Source organism: Tremella mesenterica, assembly GCF_000271645.1.
Source record: "Tremella mesenterica DSM 1558 unplaced genomic scaffold TREMEscaffold_7, whole genome shotgun sequence".
NCBI classification, from domain to species: Eukaryota; Fungi; Basidiomycota; class Tremellomycetes; order Tremellales; family Tremellaceae; genus Tremella; species Tremella mesenterica.
In genome coordinates, this window is record NW_006711231.1 from 1014448 (window position 1) to 1038328 (window position 23881).

A 23881-nucleotide genomic window follows, 5' to 3' on the forward strand; every position below is an offset into this window, starting at 1 on the left:
GCTCCTCAAGACGAAGGAGTCTGGATAGAAGCACACCATCGGTCCTACGCCCCTGTGACGAGTCGAATGTCACCGATCCCTACTCGAGAGATTTCTGGCGGAACTCCTCATTCGACACCAAGGAGCGGCTGGGTAACAGGAATATGATCCCTGCGTTCGGGACCTCATCTCTGAAGATCTTGTCGCCTTCTCCGATATCTTGATCTCTTTATTCTTGCCCGTCACTGAGCCACTATTCAGCCCCAAAACCTCATTGAGGCTTGACACGCGACATGCGGCACAATCACCCTTCGGACACACTCATCCTCCAATAGCCACAGAATGACGGACGACTAATTTTTCGAACACCGTAGTCATGGGATGAAATTGAAACACCGACTTGTCCAATCCGGCTTTTGGGATTTATACTTCCGAGGTGTATCTAGAACACACTATCCCCCTTCTATCGACTCTTCTCTCTATCCGACTTTCACGACGTAACGACGGACAATCAAATTCTCAAACACCGTATCTATCGGAGGAAAACTCAAACGCCGCTAACACGGCCTATGATATTTATACTTCCGAGATGTTTCTAGAACACACCAACCCCACTTCAAAATCCCTTTCCATCAACTCTTTTTTTTTTGATCCGGACGGGTCCGCCCGCGAGAAGCCTTCCAAGCTGGGCGGGCGGAGATCGGAGAATCCTTTCGTCGGAGTTATGATGACGTGATATCTGCCCGAAGTGAACCCGATGTGAAAAACTGTTAAGGACCCAGCCGGAGACGGACCACTCCGGAGTCGCACGGATCTGATCGGACCCGGTCAGAGATGGACCCCTCCGGAGTGGTATGCTTCTATGCGGACCCAGCCGGAGAATCTCCATCAGACCCAGCTGGAGATCGCCACACTCAACAAGTCTCCGATAATTCCTGCCCAACATGTCCAATGAACTTGTGCTCTTTCTGTTTACATTCCATCCTAACACCTGTATCATCCCTTTGTGATTGTTTCTTACTGCTTTCACGTGTAAACCATGTCAAATCCTTCAACCAACTCCCTTCCTCAAGACGCCTTCACACCGCAGTTTGAACACGCTTTTGTAAACTGGGTGAAGAACGAAAACTTTGCCTACACCTTCACAGACGAGGATATCGAAGCTCGACGCTGGGTTTTGAAACATGATGGGGCCTCACCCCCTCACTTCCAAGCACCACATAACTCCTGGCTTACAAAGGTCCGGAAACAACATCGTCTTGGGGAGAATGGGGAAGAAGTCCTCTATCGACCTTCTCCTGAAGGTGATCAATGGTACAAGCTTGTTCCTATCTCACAAGTTCTCACAGTCATCAAACGAGTACATTGTTTACAAACCGCCCACTCAGGACAGAACAAGACTCATGAAGAGATTGCTAGGTACTACCGTGGTGTAGGGAAGAAGGAAGTGGTGAAAGCAATTAAATCGTGCAATATCTGCATGCTGAAGTAAGTTCCTGTACATGGAGCAGGATGTGCTAAATCTCTCAGAGCTCGCAACAAGGATCCTGGTCAAATCCAACCCATCACGTCCAGCTTTCCCTTTGAGCGTATCCAAATCGATCTTGTTGATATGCGCGCAATGGAGTGTAAAGTCGGAACAGAAACAATGCGCTGGATATGCCATATTAAGGACCATTTTACAAAGTATTCACAGATGGTAGGTGATTATCCTGCTCTTGGTATGGCCGGCTAATCTCAGTACGCCATGCCAAAAAAAAGTGCAGCAGATGTTGAACAGCATCTTATGACCTGGATCAATCACTTTGGAGCACCACAAATACTCCAGTCCGACAATGGTAGAGAATTCTGCAACACGCTTATCATCAATTTGGCAAAGCGCTTTGATATCAAGATAAAACATGGGCTACCTCGCACACCTCGTGTCCAGGGCCTTGTTGAGCAGGGAAACTCAACCATGAAGAGCCGATTATCAAAATGGTGTTTGGATAACCCAGACCGGCCGTGGTATGTTCCAAGATGAGGAGATGCTCGAGGGTTGCTGACTGCCATCAGGGCCGATGGACTCCCACATGTAATCCGCTCCATCAATTTCACAAGACACAGTGCTACACTACACACACCTTATCGTGCTGTTTTTGGGCGTAAACCCCGTGAAATTGATATGTGGGACACTCTAGAAGGGCGAGACATTGTGGAAGAGGTTAGGTTGGATGATGGCAGGACAGCAATTGAGGATGACGAAGAGGATAATGAAGGGACACCACTCCCTTTTCGTTGGGAAGATCAGGAGGATGAGACGGAAACACCACAGGAAGGGCAAGGATCTAATCCGCAGACCACGCTTGGTAAGTGCATTTATTACTCTGTCATGTTCTTGAACTTTGCCTGATCAACCAGAAACAACTCCTCTACAGTCTCCTGCTGAGCCTTCGTCTACCAACCCGGTTCAACAGCTCATTATGGAGGATGAACATGCACGTCGGAATCCAACAGCAAGTGACCACATCATCACAAAGATGCGAGAACGACAAGCTCTCTGTCGAGCCAAAATGGTGGAGCAACATGGACGCAATCAGAAGAACTGGACCTACAAAACCGGCGATAAAGTCACACTGTTTGTTCCTCCTCAAGATCGGCCAGGTGCTCCTGCTAGTCGTATTCCTTGTGTGGTATGTGAGGTAGTTCCAGAGAAGAGCAACACATATCGACTTCTTTGCTCTGAGGGAGTCCTCACCCGATTATATCAAAGCAAAGTACTCAATCCGGCAGATGACCTCCAGATACCGGTTTCTCTACATCTGGGATGGTCAAAATGGAACACTTTCCCACAAGTTACATTGAGAGAAGCAGCATATAAAATTTTTGGTGAGTAGTTTCCGTGATCATCATGTGGCTGATACTTCAGATATCAAGAAGGTAGAAGTGCATTGCCGCTGTAAAGGGGAATGTACCACAAATCGATGTCGGTGTAGACAAAAGAATGTCAAGTGCGGTCTGTACTGCCATGGTGCAGAGCATGAGTGTAACAATTACTCCCGTCTTACCGCTACAGAGCGTACTTTGATTACATTGCCTGAGAGCTCTGATAGAACTAGACAACAGAAAAAGAAGAGAAGGAGGACAGAGAAGAAGCAGGTGAGGCGTGAAACAGACTTGGATATGAGTGATACTACAAACAGTGGTAAATAGTTCTTGATCAAGGGAGTATCTTCACTGATCCCAGGTGATCGGTCAACTACCACTTCCATGACTGCTCCCTCCTATACACAAGCTGCTCCAAGCTTGGACAATGACACAAGTTCAGAAAGCGACACTTCGGTACAAAGAAGAGAACATCGACGGGCGAATACCCCGTGGCCAGCTAACGATCATTCCCTTGAGTCCTGGAGTGACTATGACGAAGATGGTGTTCCCTCTTCCTTCTGGCATGGTCGCTCACCACTTGATGAATTCCCCAACTACATCGCAACACCCGACGAGCTTTGGAGGGAGGAGTCTTGGGAAATTGATGGGCAGGTTTGGTCCTTACCTCGACCGCTTCTCCGACTCGCTAGGAAATACAAGATATGGCTTTGGCATGAACTTGCTACCATGATCATGAGTAAACGGAGAGGTCTCAATCAGTCTGGGTTTATGCAAGAGGCGGCAGAACAGAAAGAACGTGTGAAACGGATCCTACAGGCTCGAGAGGTATTCAAGGAGAAGTATGGAGCTGAGCTACAATTTGACAGTGAGTTTCTCTCTCCTCATGACTTCTTTCTCATATTCAGGTGGTGCTGGTCAGTAGAACAGAGATTGTACATAGATCAATGATAGGTTCAGGTCACAGTGACTGAAAACCACAATGCATATACGTGTAACCAAGTAGGTAATCATGTCTTCGGTCGGATATGGATGCAAGCGCTGCTTCCAACTTCCGTGGGTGCAAGAGCTTCTTGAAGCATATATAGTCTCCCTCTTGGTCTGTCCAGGAGTAGCAGTTACGGACCCACTGGGAGACCATGCTGCTCCGGAGGTGCACGCATCTCTGACCCGGTCCCAAAGCCTCCTGCCTAGCCAGACCACTCCGGAGCGGTCCGTCTCCGGCTGGGTCCTTAACAAACTATATAAACCTGTGTAGGGAAGTGGAAGAATTTCAAACCTCATAAATCTGATCAATCTTTTTTTATCTATACCACCAAGACAACTTGTGAATTCAAACTTCAATACATCATGTCAAGGCGACCCTTACCCCCTCTCCCACAGCTGTCCATTGGCAGCTCTGTATCTTCAACTGATGAAACGACCCCCCCCGATAGTCCAACAACAGCTTCCATGATCACTTTGGTTGGAGAGGCCATGAATGAATCTCCTACAGAGGGTAACAATATGCACTGGCCACAGGAAATTGTAAATTATTTTACTTACAAAGATGAAGATCCGGACTCCATCATCCTTGATGTGACATTGTCAAATTTGTCCGAAAATCTAGATTTTTATCAAACTAAGTTCAAAGAACGGCTCCAGAATGCTTTCAGGCGATCCGGGGTGTCAAGAGATACACAGACCAGAATTGTTGATATGTTCACCACAGAATTTGAAAGTGAATACGAAAGTTGGTTAAAGGCAGATCCTTCAAGATCTCCGGAACAGTTAAGACGTTGGACGATCAAAGCTGATGTGATCACTGAAGCGGGTCACAAGGTAGTCGTGACAAATATCTCTGCAACATCAACAAACATTCCACGGGAAACTTTCAATTGGTCAAATCGTAAGAGGTTGCACCCTAGTGCACAAGCCTTCCTAGCTCAAAGCTTGAACAGTAACACATGAAGGAGATGTTGAGTGTTCCCTTACATACCTATGTACAGTTAAGATATTTTCTTGATTGAACCTCCATCAACCACTGTGACTAAATAATGATGAGGAATGCAGATGCCTGAGAGAGCATGTTGACGAAACAATCATCTATGAACTGACTTATTCATCTGCCATCTGGATGCTGCGTGTTATCAAGATCCCTCATCAGCCAGACTTGGCTTTACATCCACCACTCCCCTCACATCATCCACTTCCGCTGACCGCGTCTTATCAACCTCTACCGCTACTTCCTCTTCCCGTGGTGCACCATTCTTCAACGGTGGGCCAGGTTTACAGATATCTTCACCCCACGTACGTAAGGACAAGGTGCTATTCCATCAACTTCTTCTCCGTACAGACCTGTCACTAGTGATGGTTCAAGGAAGGGGGCGGGGAGAGGAGTGACATACCTCTTTTCCCGCTTATCAATTAAAAGTGATAATGAAGTCTTTGCTCTCCACATGGGGGAGATGAGATCCATCGGTAGACTATACGTCAGCTGGATCTTTGACGCATCAATGGACGGTAAGCGGATGGCAGAGGTGAGATGGAAGGTTTGAACGACTGACTGAGCACCATCTGGTAAACTACCAGATTTGAATCGTACGATGATATTGCCCAGGGGTAGATCATTGACCAGAGTTTGAGTAATCGGGGAGAAACGTTCCACCTAAATGATCAGCTGGTACCTTCAACATTGTCCGACAGGCCGGTCTTCATCCTGCGACCTGCGACCTGCGACCTGCGACGTGCAGGAATGTGCTGGTCGAAAATGGAAATAAGTCGGTGAAGTAATCAAAACTTCGACCATTCCAGACCCTCAGAAGTCTCTCCTTACAAGTGATACTCGGACAAGAAACGGTGCGGATAATGTGAAGTTGACAAGTTGGAGAGAGAAACGTACAGGCGGGTATTGCTCCTCTAACAAAACTTTCAAATCTTCCAATCCCATATCCCGCACTTCCTCTTCGTTCATATGAGGCACCACCTCACCTATTCCTTCAGAAGGTACACGCCACTTGCATACTACCTCTGGACGTGTTTGAGAATCTTGTCGAACGAAAGCCTTGACCCCGGCAGAGACGATTCGTAGTCGGGTGTAATCATTATTCTCCAACACTTCCTATTCCATCAGCAAAACGCTTAATGCTGACCATCTTGATCTCCTCGGTTCCCGGAATTGTTACGACTGAAGAACTTACCTTGACAATGTCATTGGTCAGATACAGTGTACGTAAAGGGTCACCATATTCATTCCGTACCATGAGATTCCCGCGAGGAAAAGTTTCGCTGAGTTTGAACCAATCACTTCTTTGTCAGCCCGTTTCGCTTCCTGTCAAGCAGTACGTTGGCACTTAGCATGGTTATCCCAGCAGGAGGAGGATGATGAACGAGCGTGAAAGACAGAAAGCAACGTACACCAATGTTCCGATTTCTACATTATCCGCCTTGACATACGAATAAGGATCTTCTCTGAATCCCAAATCTCGTTTCTCTTTCTTCGCTCTCCCTTGGTCCTGACCCTTAGACGACGAGGCCGCTCCCGTAGTTACAGTCGGATCCGTAGACCCAGCAGAGGGAGGGTCCGATTTGTTCCTTTTGGCGTCTGGTTCCTCGACAACGGGAGACCGAGCACGTTTCAGGGACGAAGTTCCGGTTTCGTCGGCTACATTCGCTTCGATGGGTAAAACGTCGGGCAGGACAGAATCTTCGACTTGGATAGTCGATGATTGTGGTATGTCGGCCTTTTGTAGGACACAGACAAAGAAACCACCCGTATCTTGATCATGGGGGAGTAATCGAAGACTGAGGTTAGTTACGAGACCCGAGAGGCATGAATGTGAAGCAAAAGATAGGGGATAATGACTCACCATCTCTCCAAATTGAGCTCGTTAACATTTTCCGGGGGCCACACACTTCTCGATAACCCTTTTTTGATATCCTTATCCCGTTCTTTTCCCGCCTCGACAGCTTCCCTGTACGACTCATAATTCTCATGCCAGGCAATTTTTCTTTCACCCGATTTCGGCTGAGTGGCGACTTTCCAGCTCGACACGCCTGCACGACGAAGAAGTCCCGGTAGATGGGTTGAGACGTCGAGCAGGGAGAACCCAGGTTTCGAGTTCAGCGCCGCAGCCACTACGGCCTCATCTTCCACAGGATTGAACGAACAAGTAGAATAGACTAGACGACCCCCAGGACGTAGGAGGTTCATGGCTCGAAGAAGGATGCGTAATTGGAGTCTCACTATCAGCCCAGAGTACGTGTGAAGGTGGAGAAGACTTACGAGTGTAGAGAGTTGGCATCGGCAGCACCCCATTTACTCCAAATCTCGAGGTTTTTCCGAAGTGTACCATCACCGCTACAACTGACGAGTTAGTGGGCCTGAAGTACTGGTGAAGTTTACTCACGGGACGTCGGCCAAGATGCGGTCGAAGAGTAATGGTTGACCGTTTGACAACTTGATGGTAGGAAACTGAGCTGTTGAGTCAGAAAGTGCCAGCAGTGAAGGCTAGAGGGATACTGACCAGCATCCAAGTTGGTCACAATGAGGCCTTTGCTGGGTAATCTTCCCGTTTGATGAACGAGCATGTGCGTTCTTTTATAATCCGAATCATTGGCGATCAACATGCCTGTGGAGAATGTGTGATGAGGGTTGAGAGCCTCGATGATTTGAGCCGTCTGACATATTAGCGAAGCCCAGGATGAGATCATCCTGCTTACTTTGGACCCAGGAGCCGCACACATGTCAAGACACTGTCATCAATAATCAAATCCCAAGCAAGCTACCGTAAGGAGACGATAGTGGGATAGAGAGACGTACGATGTGATGTGACTCAACATCTAAGAGTAGAGGAGGAATCATCGAGACAGCTTCTTGCCGACTTAGATTACCCTGGGGAATGAGTCACGATCACTCTTAGAGATTATTAGGACTTACGACTTCAGTCTCACCGACGAGGAACCGTTGAAACTTTTTGAACGGCTCCGACTTCCTGATGACCCGTTTGGGTGCGGAAATCTGCCATGCGAGATGTCCCGGGTACCTAATATTAGCAAGTCCTTGTGACATGATAGCAATGGTAAGAAGTGTATATCATGTGAACTAACCAAGGTATCTGCATCGGAGGAGGGTATTTGACACCATCAAGCTCCACATTAGAAGTACTTGGCACATGTGTAGACTTTATCAAATCATTGATAGCCTCCGCATGACTCTCACATGAGCTTTTCTTATCTTTTTGACGGACGAAACGAGCTCACGCTCTTGAACCCGTCACTCGAAAGGTGGTAGGAAGGTCCGACTGTAGACAGGCTTTGAATGCTTCCCACTCATCTTCGGGAACCATACCCTGGTTCTACACATCAGCTTAAGCTCTGGACAGCCCAAAAGAGGACGACTGATGTTCACTGGCTAAAAGGTTGATGGAGACGGACGATTGGAAGAAAGACGACCTCACCTGGTAATACTCGTCAAAAGCGGAGTTGTTCTTGTCTGCCGGGCTGTTAACGTACCACCCTCCCTTGTTGCTATCCCTGGTGTCCTTCTTTGTCGCTCCACCTCTACCACGTTTGTGTCTCGCCATGATGATTAGAAAACAAGTTGAACAACCAACTACACCCCTCAAAGAAGACGATCATGAAAAGTGGAAATCTGACGTCACGTGACTATCGCATGGTGGCCACGTGGCTGCCTCCTTCCCCTCCACTTGACTTGCTCAACGCGTTCTCTTCCCAGCACATAAGTACATCTAAATCACTGAGCATCTCTCTGGTCACACAACCCACTCTCATGGTATCCGGGGCTATCGTCGTTGATAGCGATGATGAGGATTTTGTTTCAGCTCCAGGTCCCAGTCGCTTACCGACATCTTCCAGCTCAGGGACTGGCAGGGGACTTGACCCTCCTGTTCTCAGTCATGAAGCCAGAGATGATCTAAAGGTCAAGCTAGCTGAGCTTGACGCTGAGGTGAGTCTTGTTATGTGAAGGTCTACACAGTACCTCCTCTAATCACTCACTCACTGTTAAGCCTGAGCAACTCTGTGCTCAGTTCCATAACTCTCACCGCACTCATGACAGAGGAGCTGAAGGAAGAGGGAGATGACATTACGAGCCCAGCAGCTAATTTTGGTTCAGATTGCTTCAGTCAAATCCCAACTGGAACCCCTGCAGCAACTACACGCCCATCTTATCTCCGAACGCCATACTCTGGAGAATCAACTCCAAAAGCTCAGTACCACCCATCGCTCGCAGATCAAATCATCCGCTCGAGCGTCTACCACTTCCGGAATAGACTACCAAGGCTGTTCCTTCCCCTGGTCACCTGCTATTGCCACTACTCTCCGACAAGTTTTCAAGCTCTCAGGCTTTCGTTTATGCCAAGAAGGTGTCATCAACGCAGCCATGGACGATCGAAATATCGTCTGTGTCATGCCCACCGGCGGTGGTAAAAGTTTAACATATCAGTTGCCAGCGATGATGGGACGAGGAGTCACGGTGGTCATTAGTCCTCTATTGGCTTTGATATGGGATCAAGTAAGGTCGTTGAAAGACCTAGGCGTGGAGTGTGCGGTATGTCCTCTCTGACCCTCATGACACTTCTAGACAAGCCTTTCGTATCCTGTAACTTTTTAGAATTCTGACCCTTTACAAACGGTTGAAAATGACATACAAGCTTTGCCAAGGGGATCTCCGCGTTTTTGTAGGAGACAGGGATGAGATGCCTGACTCGCAGATGATGACTGGAGCGACTACGAAGGCAGAACAAAACCAGATTTATGAGAAGATAGAAGGTGGCAGCTCGAAGGGCGGAAGAGAACTGCGTGTAAGCTACATATCTCCTGCGACCAGGCGACGCTCATATATAGCTTTGTTATGTCACAGTAAGATTTTTTGAACATCTGATATATTTTGACTATCTCTAAATTCTTAGCCTGAAAAAGTCGCAAAGTCCAAGAGGTTCATGTCCGCGCTGGAAAAGGCCAATGCCATGGGTCGTCTGCGTGAGTATTCCAACAATGTGTGAGATCCCATCTAATAGGTAGGGCGATTTGTTATCGGTCAGCTCCTTGATCCGAGTCTTCACGTTGAGCTGAAAGACATGTAGACGAAGCGCATTGTTGTTCGCAGCTTGGACATGGTATGTTTACAAGATGTGAAATGTGTCAGAGTTGACCGAGAGATTTCCGACCCGACTATAAGAAGTTATCAGTCTTGAAGACATTGTTCCCACGTGTACCTATCCAAGCTGTCGTACGTTACCTTCACTATCTCCCTTACACCCCTGCTTGAGTCCCATTGCTTGCTCATGTCACGCGGTGTCAGTCGTCCCATGCGGTATTTTTGTTAAGTGTACGATGTCGCTGATCATTCTCAGACCGCGACACTGAGTACGAAAACACTTCCAGACCTCCTGAAGATTCTGCAGCTTCCACCAGTATGCGACGGTAACAAGGCCAACTCCACTGGGACTGTGTTCTTCTCTGCACCCCTCCACCGTGCCAATTTGCATTACAAGGTACTGCCGAAGCCTTCTTCCGCCAAAGCTGCTATAGAGCGGATAGGTAATTGGATACAAAGAAAACATCCGTGAGTGTCTGATGTTTTGACTCTTGTCGTGGGCACACAGTCGGTTTTCTCCTTTGCTCTACACCCGTGCAGACCAGATCATACCATCGCACGGGAGATACAGTTTGACCACCTAGCTGACTAGTAGAGGGGATAGCGGGATAATCTACTGTCTCAGCAAGAAAGTGAGTGGATCCATGTGATCGCTGTAATGTATTTACCAAAAGGATACTGAGACAGTCGCTGATGAGCTCCGTGAATGGTCCAGAGGGCAAATCAAGGTCAGGCTCCTTGTCGAGGAGAAGATCAACGTAGCTGATGTGACAGACGGGTGTATATCATGCAGGGGTGGATGATGCAGCTAAAGAGGGAATACACCTTGATTGGAGGAAAGGCCGTATAAAGTGGGTTTCTACATCCACTGCTGATCCCTCATTAACGTATAGCTGTATCTGTGCCACCATAGCTTTCGGTTTGGGCATAGACAAGGGCGATGTCAGATATGTTATTCGTTAGTCCATTTCTTTCCTCGCTCGATCCTCACCTTCTCCCCACACCTATCTAGTGATACCGCTTCCCATATACGCGTCTCTGTTACGGTGCACCTCATGAATACGTCCCTATCTCCGTTACACAAGCGGGGTGTCAATGACTTTATAGAGCCAAAGCTGCACATGGGCTGACAATCAGATCATTCCGTGAGCGAAGTACCGATACTCTCAAGCAGGACTGATGAGTAGATGTCCAAATCTTTGGATGGGTATTACCAAGAGACTGGGCGTGCGGGTCGAGATGGAAAAGATAGTGATTGTGTACTATTTTATCGTGGTCAAGATGCTTCCCGTCTATCGTCATTAATCTACGGGGACGTAGATGGTACTGCCAAATGTAGGTCACACCACATCAATCAAGTCTGACGGACAGTACATGAAATGCTTCGATTCGCTCAAGATCTCAAGACATGTCGAAAGGTACGCCCCATTTCTATTTTCTGACACACTACATCCTCTGAACATCTGCATGCCATCCCCCACTGTGATCATTTTCGGATGTGACTTTTATCTCGCTATTCGTGAGAAGGTATACTGATATCCAGGTGGCATTTGCAAAAGTCTGTCCCTATCATCTTCTCTCTATTTAAGTGACGCTGATGAACATAACAGTACTTCGCCACTTCCTCTTCCCTCTCCACATCGGCATGGGATCATCCTTCTTCCATTTCTAACTCAACTTCAACATCTTCCGTATCTCCTTGTGGAGTATGCGACAATTGTTCCCGTCCTACCTCTTCCATTTTCACTCGTAATGTCACATTGGAGACTTGGCAAATTATCAAAGTCTTAGATGAAGTCACCGCTCAAGGAGGAAGGGTCACCCTTTCGAATCTTGCGGATTTGGTGAGAGGTCTGGGTGGAGGTTCTTTTGGTATCATGATACAGGGTAAGAAAGGGAAGAGGAGGATGGGTGGGGAAAAGGAGAAATTGGACCTGAATGAGGTTGCGGGGGGGAAGGTAGGATTGAGTAAAGAGGCGAGTTCCTGTTCTCTTCCTGAGATCCTTACCCTGACCGGTGCTTTTGGTACATTATCATCTTCAGATACCCACTTCTTCGTCAGCTCTTGTCATCGATGTCCCTATCTGGCCTATACAATGATTTAGATACCGTTCCTGATGATCGGTGATCTGGACTGTCCTGAATGACCGTTCTTCGTCTCATGTCTACTGTCAAGAATTTTTTTTTCTGATTTAGTAGGATACGGAAGCTTTGTTGATACATCTCACACTACTAGGTTATTTGCAAGACTGTGAGCTTTCGATTCCTCCCTCGAAGCATCATGAGCTCACATAAATAGCATATCACGCTACAGCTTGTTCGTTGTACTCTCTTCTCTCCCATCATTTTGCCACTCTCCATCACGACCTTCGTTTCACTTCTCTGGATGAGCTATTTGATAGGAACATACTATCACAACTACTTCCTGAGGTATCACTAAGTGGACATCTACTTCTCCACCACAGACGCAGATACAGACGTGCAAGAGGACATTGCTGATGAACAGATACCGTCAACGTTTATATATCCTTAGGGCCCAATTCCATCCGTTTATCACGTTTTTCTCACGAAACAGTCCAAACTTCCGGACCAACCATTGAATATACATTCCTAAATCATAAAGGTATAGATCGGAAACCTTCCAAAAAAAACAGTCGGAACCTCGTCGAACCTTCCGATGATGATTTGGAAAAAGATGATGATATCCTTCCTCCTTCTGAGAAACGTCCTCAAGACAAGAACAACAATACCGATAATCCACCATATTGCAAGGCTAAGGTTTACACATCTGGACCATCTACTAAGAAAACGATTAAAAAGACGAAATTGAAACATGACGATGACGATGAGGCAAGGGCAATGGCAGAGGCAGAGGAATTTGATTGGCAAGATGAAGATCATGTGAATGAGATAGGGGAAATATGGTCAGATGGGGGTGATTGGGAAGAAGAAAATGGTTGGAAGGTAGCTCCAAAGTTACAGCCTGTTCAAAGAGGTGGGAATGGAAAGGAAGAGGTGATAAGTGGGAAAAATGGGAAAAGAAGGAATGTTCAATATGTGGATGATAGTGATTGATTGACGCACGGTATAAATTACATTATGATCTTTCCTTCTTATCAGTACATATCTACAGTATTTCATGCATTTGATCTTCATGTTTCGAGTGATAGCTTCGAACTCTATCCTCCCGTCTATCTTCGTCCGTGTGATTGCTGTACGAGTATGAGTACTGGGTAAGCTTGTTCCGTCCCATCCGTGTTAGGTGATCTAGGTCGAGGTGGAGTGGTGCCACATTGCCACATTACGTACCGCATACCAGTTTCCTCCTCCCTTCTCTCTATCCCGACCCCACTACCACTACGAGTACTTGTTCAATCTCATCCCCCGTGTAACAGCAAAAACACCAAATATCAGCTGTCTAGCTATCAGTAGGTCATGTTCGGTACTATCGTTCGATCGAGAATATATAGTGGTCCTTCTATCTTACCCGAAATCAATAATCTCATCCGACCACTTTCATACCGATGTACGCGACTCACCTCGGCCGACGGTGGGTAATCTTCTTCCTGTCCTAATCAATCATCTTGTTCTTCCCCCGTAGTTGATGCTTCTCACTTCGAAATCCTTATGGGTAGATGATTGAATGTGGTATAGAAACTCTGGTTGATTCATAGTTTTGTATCATGTCCCAAGGCATAGTCGGGAAACATCATCAAATCGTTGTCAGACATTTTACAATTCAGCGGAAAGAGGTTCTTCTCCATTGTATCCAGTGAAGAAGCATGGTGATTATCATACTCGATCATCTCATCAATGTCAGCTTTCAAATTTCCCGAATTTCGTTGGTAGTACTCCGTCGACCTCATCATGGACAGTCTCAATTAGACAACGACCAACTCTAACGAGATCACAATCTTCTTCCTGTCAACCTCTTCATCCCACTACCCAACCCTTCACTGTGTCCTCCGTAACATCCTTCTCCAAATTACCTACCTTTCCTCTCATATCATCCTCGAAATCAATCCCAACACGGATTCTCCCTGCCAATATTTTTATATCCAAACACTTATTAGTCCGACATAATTCTTCTAATTCCAAACCTCCCAAAACCCCCGTATCTCCTCCGAACGAGCGGGAATCCACTGTCCCTTCCTCTGACCTTTCAAATCCTCCCAAATTTGCTCTTGACATATCAGATTCTTCAGATCGAACAAAATCCAATCAACCCATCACGCACCTTCCAAGCTCACAAGAGGAAAAACAGCTCGACTTGTCAACGACACAGAGTAGAACATCACATGATAGGACAAAGGTCGAACCAACACTCGGATTATTCGCGCGTTTGAGTAAATTAGTGGATCTTGGTAGTGATCAAGCTCCCAGTACGGATACTTATGGTTCTGTCAGAAAACTTGTGGAGCTTGCTAGACCGGAGAAAAAGAATTTGAGTATTGCTGTTGGTTTGGTGCGTTATAATTTTTTGTTCCCTTCTGTGACATTCTTATCATTCTTATTCTATTCTAGTTCTCTCCGTTGTTTGATTCTTTTTCAAGCCACCCTCTGACGTCCTCTGATTGATCACGTTTATACTTTTTACCAGTGCTATCGGGATCCCGGGAGGAGGGGGGTCATCTTCCTTTTGGTTGGATGGTCTGGCGGCTGATGAATTGTGGTGCAGTGGTGTATAGACGCGCAAGACGACAAGATGAAGAGATAGAAACTTGGAGCTGATGAAAAAGCTATTGGTCTCCAGCTCGGTATCGATGCTCGTTCCTCTTACTATCGGAAAATTAATCGATTTCTTTTCTTCGAACGATGTGAGCTACCTTTTTTTCCTGGGATCCATTCTACCGTCCACTCCAAGATTTAGTTTGTTGTAGGGATACCCTCCAGTACAGTTCACCCCTTTTTCATCAAGTTTTGGCCCTACTGTCCACTCGGGGAGGCATTGCTTTCTTCACTTGAGATGTTATCTACCATCTTGCTGCGAAAACTTCACCCCGGATAACCCCACTCATCAATGCCCGGAGGCTAGATGACTGAGGAAAGAGTGACATACAAAAGCACTCACCTGAGAGCGCCTTTTTAATCTTGCTGAAGCGTAGAACACATTCTTCGGGCTTTCCTTTCCCGTCGCTGCCACCCTCCTCGCTATCGTCTTCTGCATCGGCGCTACTGCGAACACGGGTCGGGCTATACTGATGCGACTTTCGGGGCAGAAGATTATTGCTAGGGTGAGGTGAGTGAATTTCTTCGCATCCTCCTTTTCTTTGTGAACCTTGGCATACACTGTACTGATCCGGTCTGTGGTTACGACACCACGTTTAGGCCGGAGTTAACGCGAAAAATACTCACGTACAGAACAGCCGCCTACACCGCTAGTCTAAGACAAGAACCTGAATTTGCCGATCGAAGTGCGGGAGATATAGTCTCTCGTCTCAGCGTTGACACGGGTATATTGGGAGAGTCAGTGACCAATAACTTGAGTGATGGTTTGAGGGCTTTGGTCACTGCTACTGTTGGCGGTGAGTCACCTCACCTCACACTCCTGTCCTTCTTTTGCACCATTCCCACCTCCCGTGAGCGGTGCTATCTAAATCTTGTCTACTCCGATGTCACTTCAGAGGTCGTGATGGTTTCATCCTACGAGGTCCCTGCTAAGCAACAGTCGGTGCAATGCTTTGGATCTCTGCCAAATTGACCCTTCTGATGTTGTGCGTCGTACCGCCAGTATCTCTCGGAGCTGTGAGTACAGTCTTTCAATGAATTATTGCACAGTCGCTGAGTGGTAGGTATTCTATGGGCGTTATCTACGGAAATTGTCCAACATGACTCAAGATGCTGTTGGAGAGATGTCAAAGGTGTGTCACACGTCCCTCATTTGATGTGTGTGGATCTCCTTCCTCTCCATGCTTGTGCTCTGTCATCTCGGTGACCGATGATTGCTTGACCCGCACTGGCCAGACTTTGACGTGACCGATACTAATATGCAGACGGCAGAAGAGAAGTTGAATGCTTTTAAAACTGTAACAGCATACAACGCCCAACCTCTCGAGTCTCGTTTGTTCGAGAACAAAGTGGACGGAATATTTCAATTGGCAAAGAAAGAAGCGTACATGACTGGTCTCTTTTGGGGCCTTTCTGGTCTCACTGGTAATTTAGCCATGTTGTCATTGCTGGGCTATGGTGAGCTTTCTACACTTCAACTTTCTTGACTTGACACCCTTCTACCCCCTCCGAACTTGCCAGAACCTGCCGCCCTCGATTCCCACTCCCCGCGTATCAAGAAAGCCCACCATAAGAGATTCGGGATTATCGATGATACTGTCACCCCCCTCTTTCGCTTATGGTCTTGCTGACAAGAACAGGTGGATCTCTAGTATCACGGGGAGAAATCACAGTCGGCGATCTTACCTCCCTCTTGGTCTACAGCGCGTAAGTTTTCCTTCCTAGGTAAAACTGATATAAATGTTTATGGCAGCTACGTAGGCGGCTCCGTCTCCGGCCTCACACGATTTTTCACCGATCTCATGAGAGGTCCGTTCGACTTTCTAAAGTTCCTCCTGATCGTGCTGACGAACAGGTGTCGGTGCTGGCGCTCGAGTTTTCTGGTTACTCGATAGAGAATCACACATACCTTTGAACGTCGGTAAACCTCTTGAACATTGGCGAAATGGGGATATACGGTTTGAAGGTGTTAGGTTTAGGTATCCTACTAGGAGAGAGGTGGAAGTTTTGAGAGGGGTAGATTTGACCATTCGGAGAGGGACGAGTGTGGCGTTGGTGTGAGTCATCATGAACGGCCCACCCTCGTGACTCTTTATGGTACCTTCCTCGATACTCTATTCATATGTCTAATAATGACCACGAAGGACTGGGAACCGATTTGTGTAGGGAAATATGTTTGAACTTCGGCTCCTTGTTGACTGCCGACAACGTATTGCCAGTGTTTATGCGTGAAGTGCTTGCATAAGGTCAACACCATGAACGGAAAGCGAGAATGCCTGCGTTTGCATAGCTGTAATATGGAGGGTATGAGGTCTCTGGTCACGGGACAGTGAAAAGCAATGAATACTGGCTAATGTACAGTGGAGCAAGTGGAAGTGGTAAAACGTCGATCCAGCAATTGATAGAACGATTTTATGATCCTTCAGAAGGACAGGTGACGTTCGACGGGGAGGGTGAGTTTATAACATATACACTCTCAGTCTTTCAACATCCTCTTCATCGTGTCATTCTTCCATAGTATTCATTCACGATATCGTCATCTCACCCAGGCTCTATAATGGTCCGCTTCACTTGCATCATCCGCGATCATGTTGGAATGTATGGTCTTTGAATTCTTTTCGTGCCTCAGGTTGTTGGGGGCTTTTAAATGAGGATCTATTCGATGGAACGCTAATGTCAGACATCAGAACGTTCACCCCGGAATCATGGCGTGCTCGAATAGGTGTTGTTTTTCAAGACCCTATTTTGTTTAATGGGACAGTAGCGGAGAATATCGCTTATGGTTCACCTGATGCTACGAGGGAAGATATAGAGAATGCAGCCAGGGAGGCGAATTGTGATTTTGTTTATTCCCTCCCTCAGGGATTAGATACGATGAGTGGGTGTTTCTTCTTCTCCTCAATTTTCTTCATTCCTCTTCTCATTCAGTGTTTCCTATCGTCTGTTATATAAACTTATTTCTTCCCCCCCTCCCCCTTGTCCCCCCCTATATTAATCGTCATTTTGCTTACATGAATAACTACCATTCGTCTTTCACCCCATTGGTGGAATTGTGATCCACTAAGAATCTTTTTGACCGTACATAAAGTCGTCAGCTCATAGTGTCACGACGAACCATCTGACGTTCAGTCGGTAAAGCCTCACTTTCCGGAGGTCAACGTCAACGTATTTCCATAGCTAGAGCTTTGGTCCGTCGTCCTACCATCTTACTATTGGACGAAGCTACCTCTGCTCTTGATTCTCATTCTGAAGATGCTGTCAATGCCGCTATTGGTGGTATCATTCGCGAGAGGAATATAACAGTTATCATTGCTGCTCATAGATTGTCCAGTGTGGCTAGAGCGGAAAGGGTCGTGGTACTTGAAGATGGGAGGGTGAGTGAGGAAGGGAGGTATGATATTTTGGTGAGTCTTCACTTTTTTCTCCTTCAGCTATCTGATTCTCTTCACTGCACGTCCTTCTGTTGTTTTATTCCTTGCTTACTCTCTCTCCTCTCCTCCTCCCCCACCTAATCACTCCTTCCTTTCCCCCTCCCCCACAGAAGGTCCCACTCATCCCTCGACCCTTCTTCCTGTGAAGATAGGGTTTCGCCATGAAAGAGGGACAAGATATGGGAGGCCTGGTGGGTTAAACTAGGCAACTGAGAATGAAATGAGGGAGAACGCGATGTAAGTAAGGTGAACTGACGGATAGTCGAGAAAAGAAGGAAGTCGATTCAGAGCTCTGATGGCGGCTCAATTGTTGTTGGAAAAAACAAGTACGGCAGATGTACCGGAAGAATAGAAATTGATAAAAGGAACAATTACATAACTCGCATCTCATTCATCATTCATTGATCAAATGCATATCTACTTTTCTCTCATTCGTGTTCATCCCTCTCGTGATCCGCCCATTCGTTGGCTGCTCGTCAAGTACACGTGTGACTCGTGGTATACAACTTGGTTTGTAATGACTGGTCGCTAGAACCCACAGCTTTCGACCGATGTGTTCGAGAATCGATGGATCGATGAGTCGAAGGTGAAGTAGTACCGGATGTAATGCATATGTGTTCGTCGGGTCCGCTGACATACTGTTATTGTCGATGAGACCAGTGTTGGAATAGATAGGGAAGAGGCTGAATGAACGGAAAGAACTAGTTGACACTCTGTATCAATCCCAATAACCTAGATTCGAACAAAGAAGAATTTATCGGCATTTCAAGTGTTTGAAAAGGGTTTTTCATCACTGCGTCTGAGTCTGGACATCAGCTAGGGTTCAAAGGTTCCGCGGTGAAAGCCGATCCCAAATTAGATATGATCTTGTCAGAAATTGGAGTGTACGAAAGAGGATATAGTGGTATACCATTAGGAAGAATTAGGATGGGTTATTTTTATACGATGGAGTACTTCGCTTCATGAATTGTATTGATATACCATTATGAAGGATGAGAATGGGTATATTGTATACGATGGTTTACTTCGCTTCATGAGTTGTATTGATATACAATTATGAAGGATGAGAATGGGTATATTTTATACGATGGGGTACTTCGCTTCATGAGTTGTATTGATATACCATCACCAAGGATGAGAATGGGTATATTTATACGATGGTTTACTTCGCTTCATGAGTTGGAAGAGAAAAAGGGTGAAGATGATTGTACATGAGGGGGGAAAGAACAGGAAGATAGACATCAGAACTGAAAGATGAAGAAATGAAGAAATAGTGGGGTAGAAGGGGTAGAAGAATGAATGGGTGCCGGTGAAAAAGGGGGGAAGTAGTGGAAGCGGGAAGGAGAGAAGAAGAATAAGGTGTGATGGATCGAAATCAAGTGAGGTAATGTGGAGGGGGGGGGGGGGGACTAACTCACATATCTCATATATCTTTCTCATCAGTTCATCTAAACCTTGATGAGCTATAGAATGTAAAACCACGAATTTTATTCCTTTTTCATCAGCTCTCATATTCTCACCTCTGTAGTTATCTATCGAAGGGAACATCTTCTCTGCTGTACTGATGGGTCATACTGATAAGTATTTTGATAATGATAACATAGACGTAGGTATGAGGATTACACAGACGTATGATGAAGATGACATGATGAGATACTCTCATTCCGCGGATAATTGAAGTGATAAAGAGATTGTATACCCTGGAGAGAACTATGATGGAAGGGGTAGACCTGGATACCTCAAAATTCACGATGAAGAGAACATTACGAATTTCGAGAAAATCAGACGATGACGCAAATTGAAAGTCCTCAAAGATCCATGTTGGTATAGAAGCTAAAGCTGAACGAAGGTAGATTGAGTATTTGAGTATTTGAGTATATGGGGAAAGGAAGGGAGAAAAACTTACCAGTCAAACTCATCCATATTTTTCCACCCCAATTTTCACCTTCAAAACTTTCCAAACCTCCTTTTCCCGTGATTGGATTTAACCGAGAAGTTATAGCGTGTATACCATGTAATGTCCCGGCGAGGATTAACGTAGCGTTCAAAGTTTGTGTTGGTAAAGTATCTGTAAATGAGTTATTTATGTACCTTTATCTATGTATCTTCATCTTTACTTCTTGTCCATCTTTGTATGTTCATGACTTATTCTGACAGTCTTGGAAAGATTCCCAATATCCAATTTGAGGAGAATTATGGGGTAAGAGGAAAAAAAGGGGAAATAAATGGGACATATACCTTATCCTCTTAAATGATGATACCCTCGTCGTCATGACAATACTTCATATACGATAAGAAAAATCATATGAGGCGTTCTTCCCCACGATGGGAAAAGCAAAGATCTCGTAATGAGATAGGGATATACACGAAGAGAATTTATATGAAGGGATGAAGAAAACCGAGAGGAGAGGAGGAACATACATTAGGGATTGAGATGAATAAGAAGGATACAAAACGTACTTACCTGAATAAGTACGTGAAAATACCAATCCTCCAGCTTTGTTAATCACCCAAACAGCATGAATCGTCATCTTTCTTTCCCCTTTTCTCCTTCTTGGTACTTTTGGATCTGATAGGTGTGTGTGACTTAAGTGTTGATGTGTGGAATGTAGGATGGAGGATGTTAAGTACGAGGTCAAGTTCAAGGTGAGATTGGAAAGTGGCAGTGTGGCACTTTGTACCTACGTATGAAATTGACCTTATTGATACGGTGCAAAAGTAACTAACACATGCAGGAAAGCAAAATACAATAAACTATGGAAGATCTCTTCTTTTTCGATTGTCCTATTAGCATACGACCATCTAGATCTCCTTGGTATATCCTTCAAGATATCCCTCCGTCTAATCACTTACTCCCATCGTATGAGTCCCGGGAAAGTTCATATTTAGGCGCTCCACGCCATGAAAAGAGACAAAGTGAATCATGTACAATCATCTTTCAGTCTGTTCTTTGGGAATGGGTATCCTGAGCGTTAGGACATCAACCAGACCGTTGTGGTACCAGACAAAGCATATGTTGAGTAGGCAGTTGTGTGTGTAGGAGAAGGGTCATGAAGTGGGGAGAATTTGACATGGGAGAGATAAGTTGAGAGATGGGAAGGTAGGAACAAAGTTCCGAGTAGAGATCTACCGGTAGAGGGGAACGAAAGGGAGAGGACAGCGTAGAGGAAGGGCTAAGGGAAGAAACCGTGACAATGAGATAAAGACGGAGAAAGAACTCACCAGCCCCAGTCCAAGTGGTGATATTTGGATTATTATACACTTCCGCATGTCTTGCGATATAATCGGCCGTTGGGTGATCTAACATTAAGAAATCACCCCTCGACGTCTCTTCATTCCAGGTCTTCGCCAACACACTCGTCTATTGTCATACGAAGTGTGGAAGAGTCCATGATTAAGTCGTCTCTCATATATATTCCAAAATTATGGGAAACAAATAGCCTCTTTCCCTCCCAATCATCATTCAACATTGGAATGGTATGTGATCTCCCGTGACAGATCGTTCATTGTCCCAATAGAACCATGCGAGGACCTAGAAATGGATGATGGGAAGGAGATCAAGGGAAACGACCAAGTGACCTAGATGGAACAAGTGAGGCGGTTTATGGAAAAGGTTGAGGAGAGGGGATCACTCACCAGCAGGATCACACCCCACGGTCCCATCTTTATTCTGGTACACTCTCAAATAATCTATTCGAAGATAATTCGGCCAGGTCATATGGTTAAAATCAACATTAGCAAAGTTGTTACTCTGTTTATTAGCTTCACCGTTTCCCACTTTGTCATCCCTCTTCAGATTGTCGCCCGCCCTTCTTTGCCTCTCGTTACATTGAGGGGTAGACCACCAGAGAGATTTTTGGATCAGAGATCTCTCGCGCTTTTCTCTTTCTTTAAGCAGACGGGTGAGCAGTTCCAGGATCAAGATTTTTTCGGCTTGATACTGTTGGGAAGTCAACGAGTAGGAAATGTGTTCGGTTGGAGAGACCTTGGTTGCCAGAAATGATTGTGGTGAATATTAGAACTTGATGAATGAGAAGAGGAAACAGACCATTGCAAGATTGAATACCTGATATCAGCGATGTTTCTCTTCATATTGTGACTACCCCATGGGTTAAGTTCATCACATCGAGTGAACATCTAGGCGGATGGGGAATTGAAGGGGACGAGGAGTGAAACAGATATGATCTCTCTCTCGAGGAGAGCGAAGAAGTCAGGTACGATTTTGCTTCGCAGGATTAGGGGTTGTCATTCATCAGAGAAATATGTGAAGGGGGTGGGAAAGCTTCGAAAAGGTTTTGTATTCAATCGGCGGAAAGTAGAAGACAGGAAGGAGAGAGGAGGAGGGAGGAGGTACAGTACATCCGGAGACATGAGCGAGGAGGAATTCATTCACTCACCAAAGCCATAGGTTCTTCACTGACCAACCTCTGTCCAATCCCCATCCTATCATTTGGTCCAACAGCCGAACCATACAAAGTCCAACTTTCATTTCCATCAACATACCAAGTAACATAACCATCTTCTCTTTTCAATTTATTACTTTTATATTCAAAACCGAAAACCGTAAATTCTTTTTTGGTACCCCAATAAGAATCTCTTGGTATATCCGTTAAACTACTGATAGCTTGTTGATAAACACCACCTAAATAATTATTCCAAACTGTACTTTCAGATCGTAATGTGTAAAAGTACCAGGAGTTAAATTATTGAATTGATAATAATCATCAAAAGGTGCGGTTTGAAAACTTTGTGAAACTTGTCCTATTCCTCTCATTATATCAATTTGAGCTTCTAACATATCAATTTCAGGTATTCCTCTTCCAATCGATTCTTTTGGTCCTGGATGATCTTCACCTTTACATGTACATGCGGAAGTTCTTTGTCCAGGTAGATATGAAATTGAAGTTGAATCTTTACCAGAAAATAAAGCTCCTTCTGGTCCTGTACCATTTAAATAAGTTTGATTCGCGAGTGTACCGATATCACATGAATCGTATGTGTATGGCCACATTCCATCTGTCGTACCACCATAACCTGGTCTACCTAAATTACCCATTGTCCAAATACCTGGCCACCAACCGTTTATGTTTGGTGAACCTGGTAATGAAGCGGACACTTCGAAATATGCGTTGGTATTGAAACATAATTTATTCCAGGATTGTAACATTCCAGATTTGAAATTTAGATCATGGATGGGTTCTTGTGTCATGGTTATGACTAGATGACCATCTTGGGTGGTGATGGCGGAAGGATCATACCATTCGAAGTCACTAATGGTGAGTACATCTTCACATAAGACGACTTTATAAGAGAAGAATACCACCTCACAAGAACCTGCCCAGTCCAGCTTAAATGGCGCGACATGAACCTTCTCACCACCAGGGTGACGATTATGGCTTATTGTAGCGAGAAGGAGCTAGACCTCTTTCTTCTAGAGTACCAAAAGAACCGATCGATCCAAGATCAGGAGGGTTTTGAGTCGACATATGAAATTTGTTCACTCACTTCGTAGGCCAATAATGTAAATCCACAGCTTCGAAAAACGGATCATCACCATTATAAAAAGTCCTTCCATCTTTATTAAACTCATCACTGAATACTAAGTTCCATTCCTCCCCATCGGAACCAGTACGTTTGTAAACATCCATCGGGGTTTCAGGATCGATCAACGTCGGTAATCCAGTATATGGATATTGACCACTTCCATTGATTCCACCAAGATTGTATCCGGGTGTTCCTACACCTATGGAGGCTCGGGTGTCACGGTAGAAAGAGATGA

The 23881-nt window shown here is 45.6% G+C and overlaps 8 protein-coding genes across 8 annotated transcripts in view; 5 read left to right on the top strand and 3 right to left on the bottom strand.

Annotated features, from left to right (window-relative positions):
- Positions 1-1018: 1018 nt before the first annotated feature.
- TREMEDRAFT_63268 (uncharacterized protein) lies at positions 1019-3921 on the top strand (the record flags this gene model as incomplete). The annotated part of the gene is made up of 8 exons (XM_007005432.1): positions 1019-1467; positions 1523-1678; positions 2035-2327; positions 2380-2847; positions 2888-2974; positions 3085-3117; positions 3206-3712; positions 3851-3921. 8 exons carry the CDS (start codon positions 1019-1021, stop codon positions 3919-3921), a joined length of 2064 nt encoding a protein of 687 aa, XP_007005494.1.
- Positions 3922-4194: 273 nt separating this feature from the next.
- Positions 4195-4794, top strand: TREMEDRAFT_63269 (uncharacterized protein; the record flags this gene model as incomplete). The annotated part of the gene is made up of 1 exon (XM_007005433.1): positions 4195-4794. The coding sequence occupies one exon, from the start codon at positions 4195-4197 to the stop codon at positions 4792-4794; it is 600 nt and encodes a 199-aa protein (XP_007005495.1).
- A 179-nt stretch (positions 4795-4973) lies between these two features.
- TREMEDRAFT_44583 (uncharacterized protein) lies at positions 4974-8415 on the bottom strand (the record flags this gene model as incomplete). The annotated part of the gene is made up of 16 exons (XM_007005313.1): positions 8283-8415; positions 8086-8180; positions 7933-8037; positions 7763-7868; positions 7646-7717; positions 7546-7578; positions 7350-7503; positions 7233-7302; positions 7109-7189; positions 6693-7064; positions 6241-6627; positions 6024-6129; positions 5726-5944; positions 5391-5491; positions 5232-5309; positions 4974-5151 (listed from the first exon to the last, which is right to left on the bottom strand). The coding sequence occupies exons 1-16, from the start codon at positions 8406-8408 to the stop codon at positions 4974-4976; spliced, it is 2283 nt and encodes a 760-aa protein (XP_007005375.1). The 5' UTR covers positions 8409-8415.
- A 319-nt stretch (positions 8416-8734) lies between these two features.
- Positions 8735-12553, top strand: TREMEDRAFT_12143 (uncharacterized protein; the record flags this gene model as incomplete). The annotated part of the gene is made up of 20 exons (XM_007005195.1): positions 8735-8791; positions 8960-9394; positions 9558-9647; positions 9691-9705; positions 9756-9825; positions 9915-9962; positions 10005-10075; positions 10200-10411; positions 10539-10575; positions 10618-10671; positions 10718-10794; positions 10837-10901; positions 11081-11088; positions 11131-11278; positions 11315-11361; positions 11487-11501; positions 11554-11929; positions 12153-12194; positions 12243-12260; positions 12450-12553. Coding segments are annotated over 20 exons (1989 nt in total), but the record flags the coding sequence as incomplete, so codon positions are not given.
- Positions 12554-13337: 784 nt separating this feature from the next.
- On the top strand, positions 13338-14249 carry TREMEDRAFT_74177 (uncharacterized protein; the record flags this gene model as incomplete). The annotated part of the gene is made up of 2 exons (XM_007005532.1): positions 13338-13493; positions 13618-14249. Coding segments are annotated over exons 1-2 (747 nt in total), but the record flags the coding sequence as incomplete, so codon positions are not given.
- Positions 14250-14342: 93 nt separating this feature from the next.
- On the top strand, positions 14343-18532 carry TREMEDRAFT_39687 (uncharacterized protein). The gene is made up of 14 exons (XM_007005289.1): positions 14343-14408; positions 14683-14760; positions 15049-15182; positions 15305-15468; positions 15612-15688; positions 15736-15804; positions 15937-16129; positions 16312-16378; positions 16425-16480; positions 16527-16728; positions 17033-17124; positions 17352-17549; positions 17801-18075; positions 18365-18532. The coding sequence occupies exons 2-14, from the start codon at positions 14707-14709 to the stop codon at positions 18452-18454; spliced, it is 1671 nt and encodes a 556-aa protein (XP_007005351.1). The 5' UTR covers positions 14343-14408; positions 14683-14706; the 3' UTR covers positions 18455-18532.
- A 271-nt stretch (positions 18533-18803) lies between these two features.
- TREMEDRAFT_31800 (uncharacterized protein) lies at positions 18804-20633 on the bottom strand (the record flags this gene model as incomplete). Its single annotated transcript, XM_007005233.1, has 4 exons — positions 18804-18907; positions 19521-19595; positions 20009-20170; positions 20567-20633. 4 exons carry the CDS (start codon positions 20631-20633, stop codon positions 18804-18806), a joined length of 408 nt encoding a protein of 135 aa, XP_007005295.1.
- A 390-nt stretch (positions 20634-21023) lies between these two features.
- Positions 21024-23881, bottom strand: part of TREMEDRAFT_69207 (uncharacterized protein) — a gene marked incomplete at both ends in the record, with an annotated part of 3167 nt that continues 309 nt past the window's right edge. The window contains 6 exons of the mRNA XM_007005533.1: positions 21024-21067; positions 21325-21402; positions 21739-21853; positions 22500-22762; positions 22795-23372; positions 23608-23839. Of these exons, the coding sequence (XP_007005595.1) occupies positions 21024-21067; positions 21325-21402; positions 21739-21853; positions 22500-22762; positions 22795-23372; positions 23608-23839 (1310 nt within the window). The remainder of the gene's footprint in view (positions 21068-21324; positions 21403-21738; positions 21854-22499; positions 22763-22794; positions 23373-23607; positions 23840-23881) is intronic.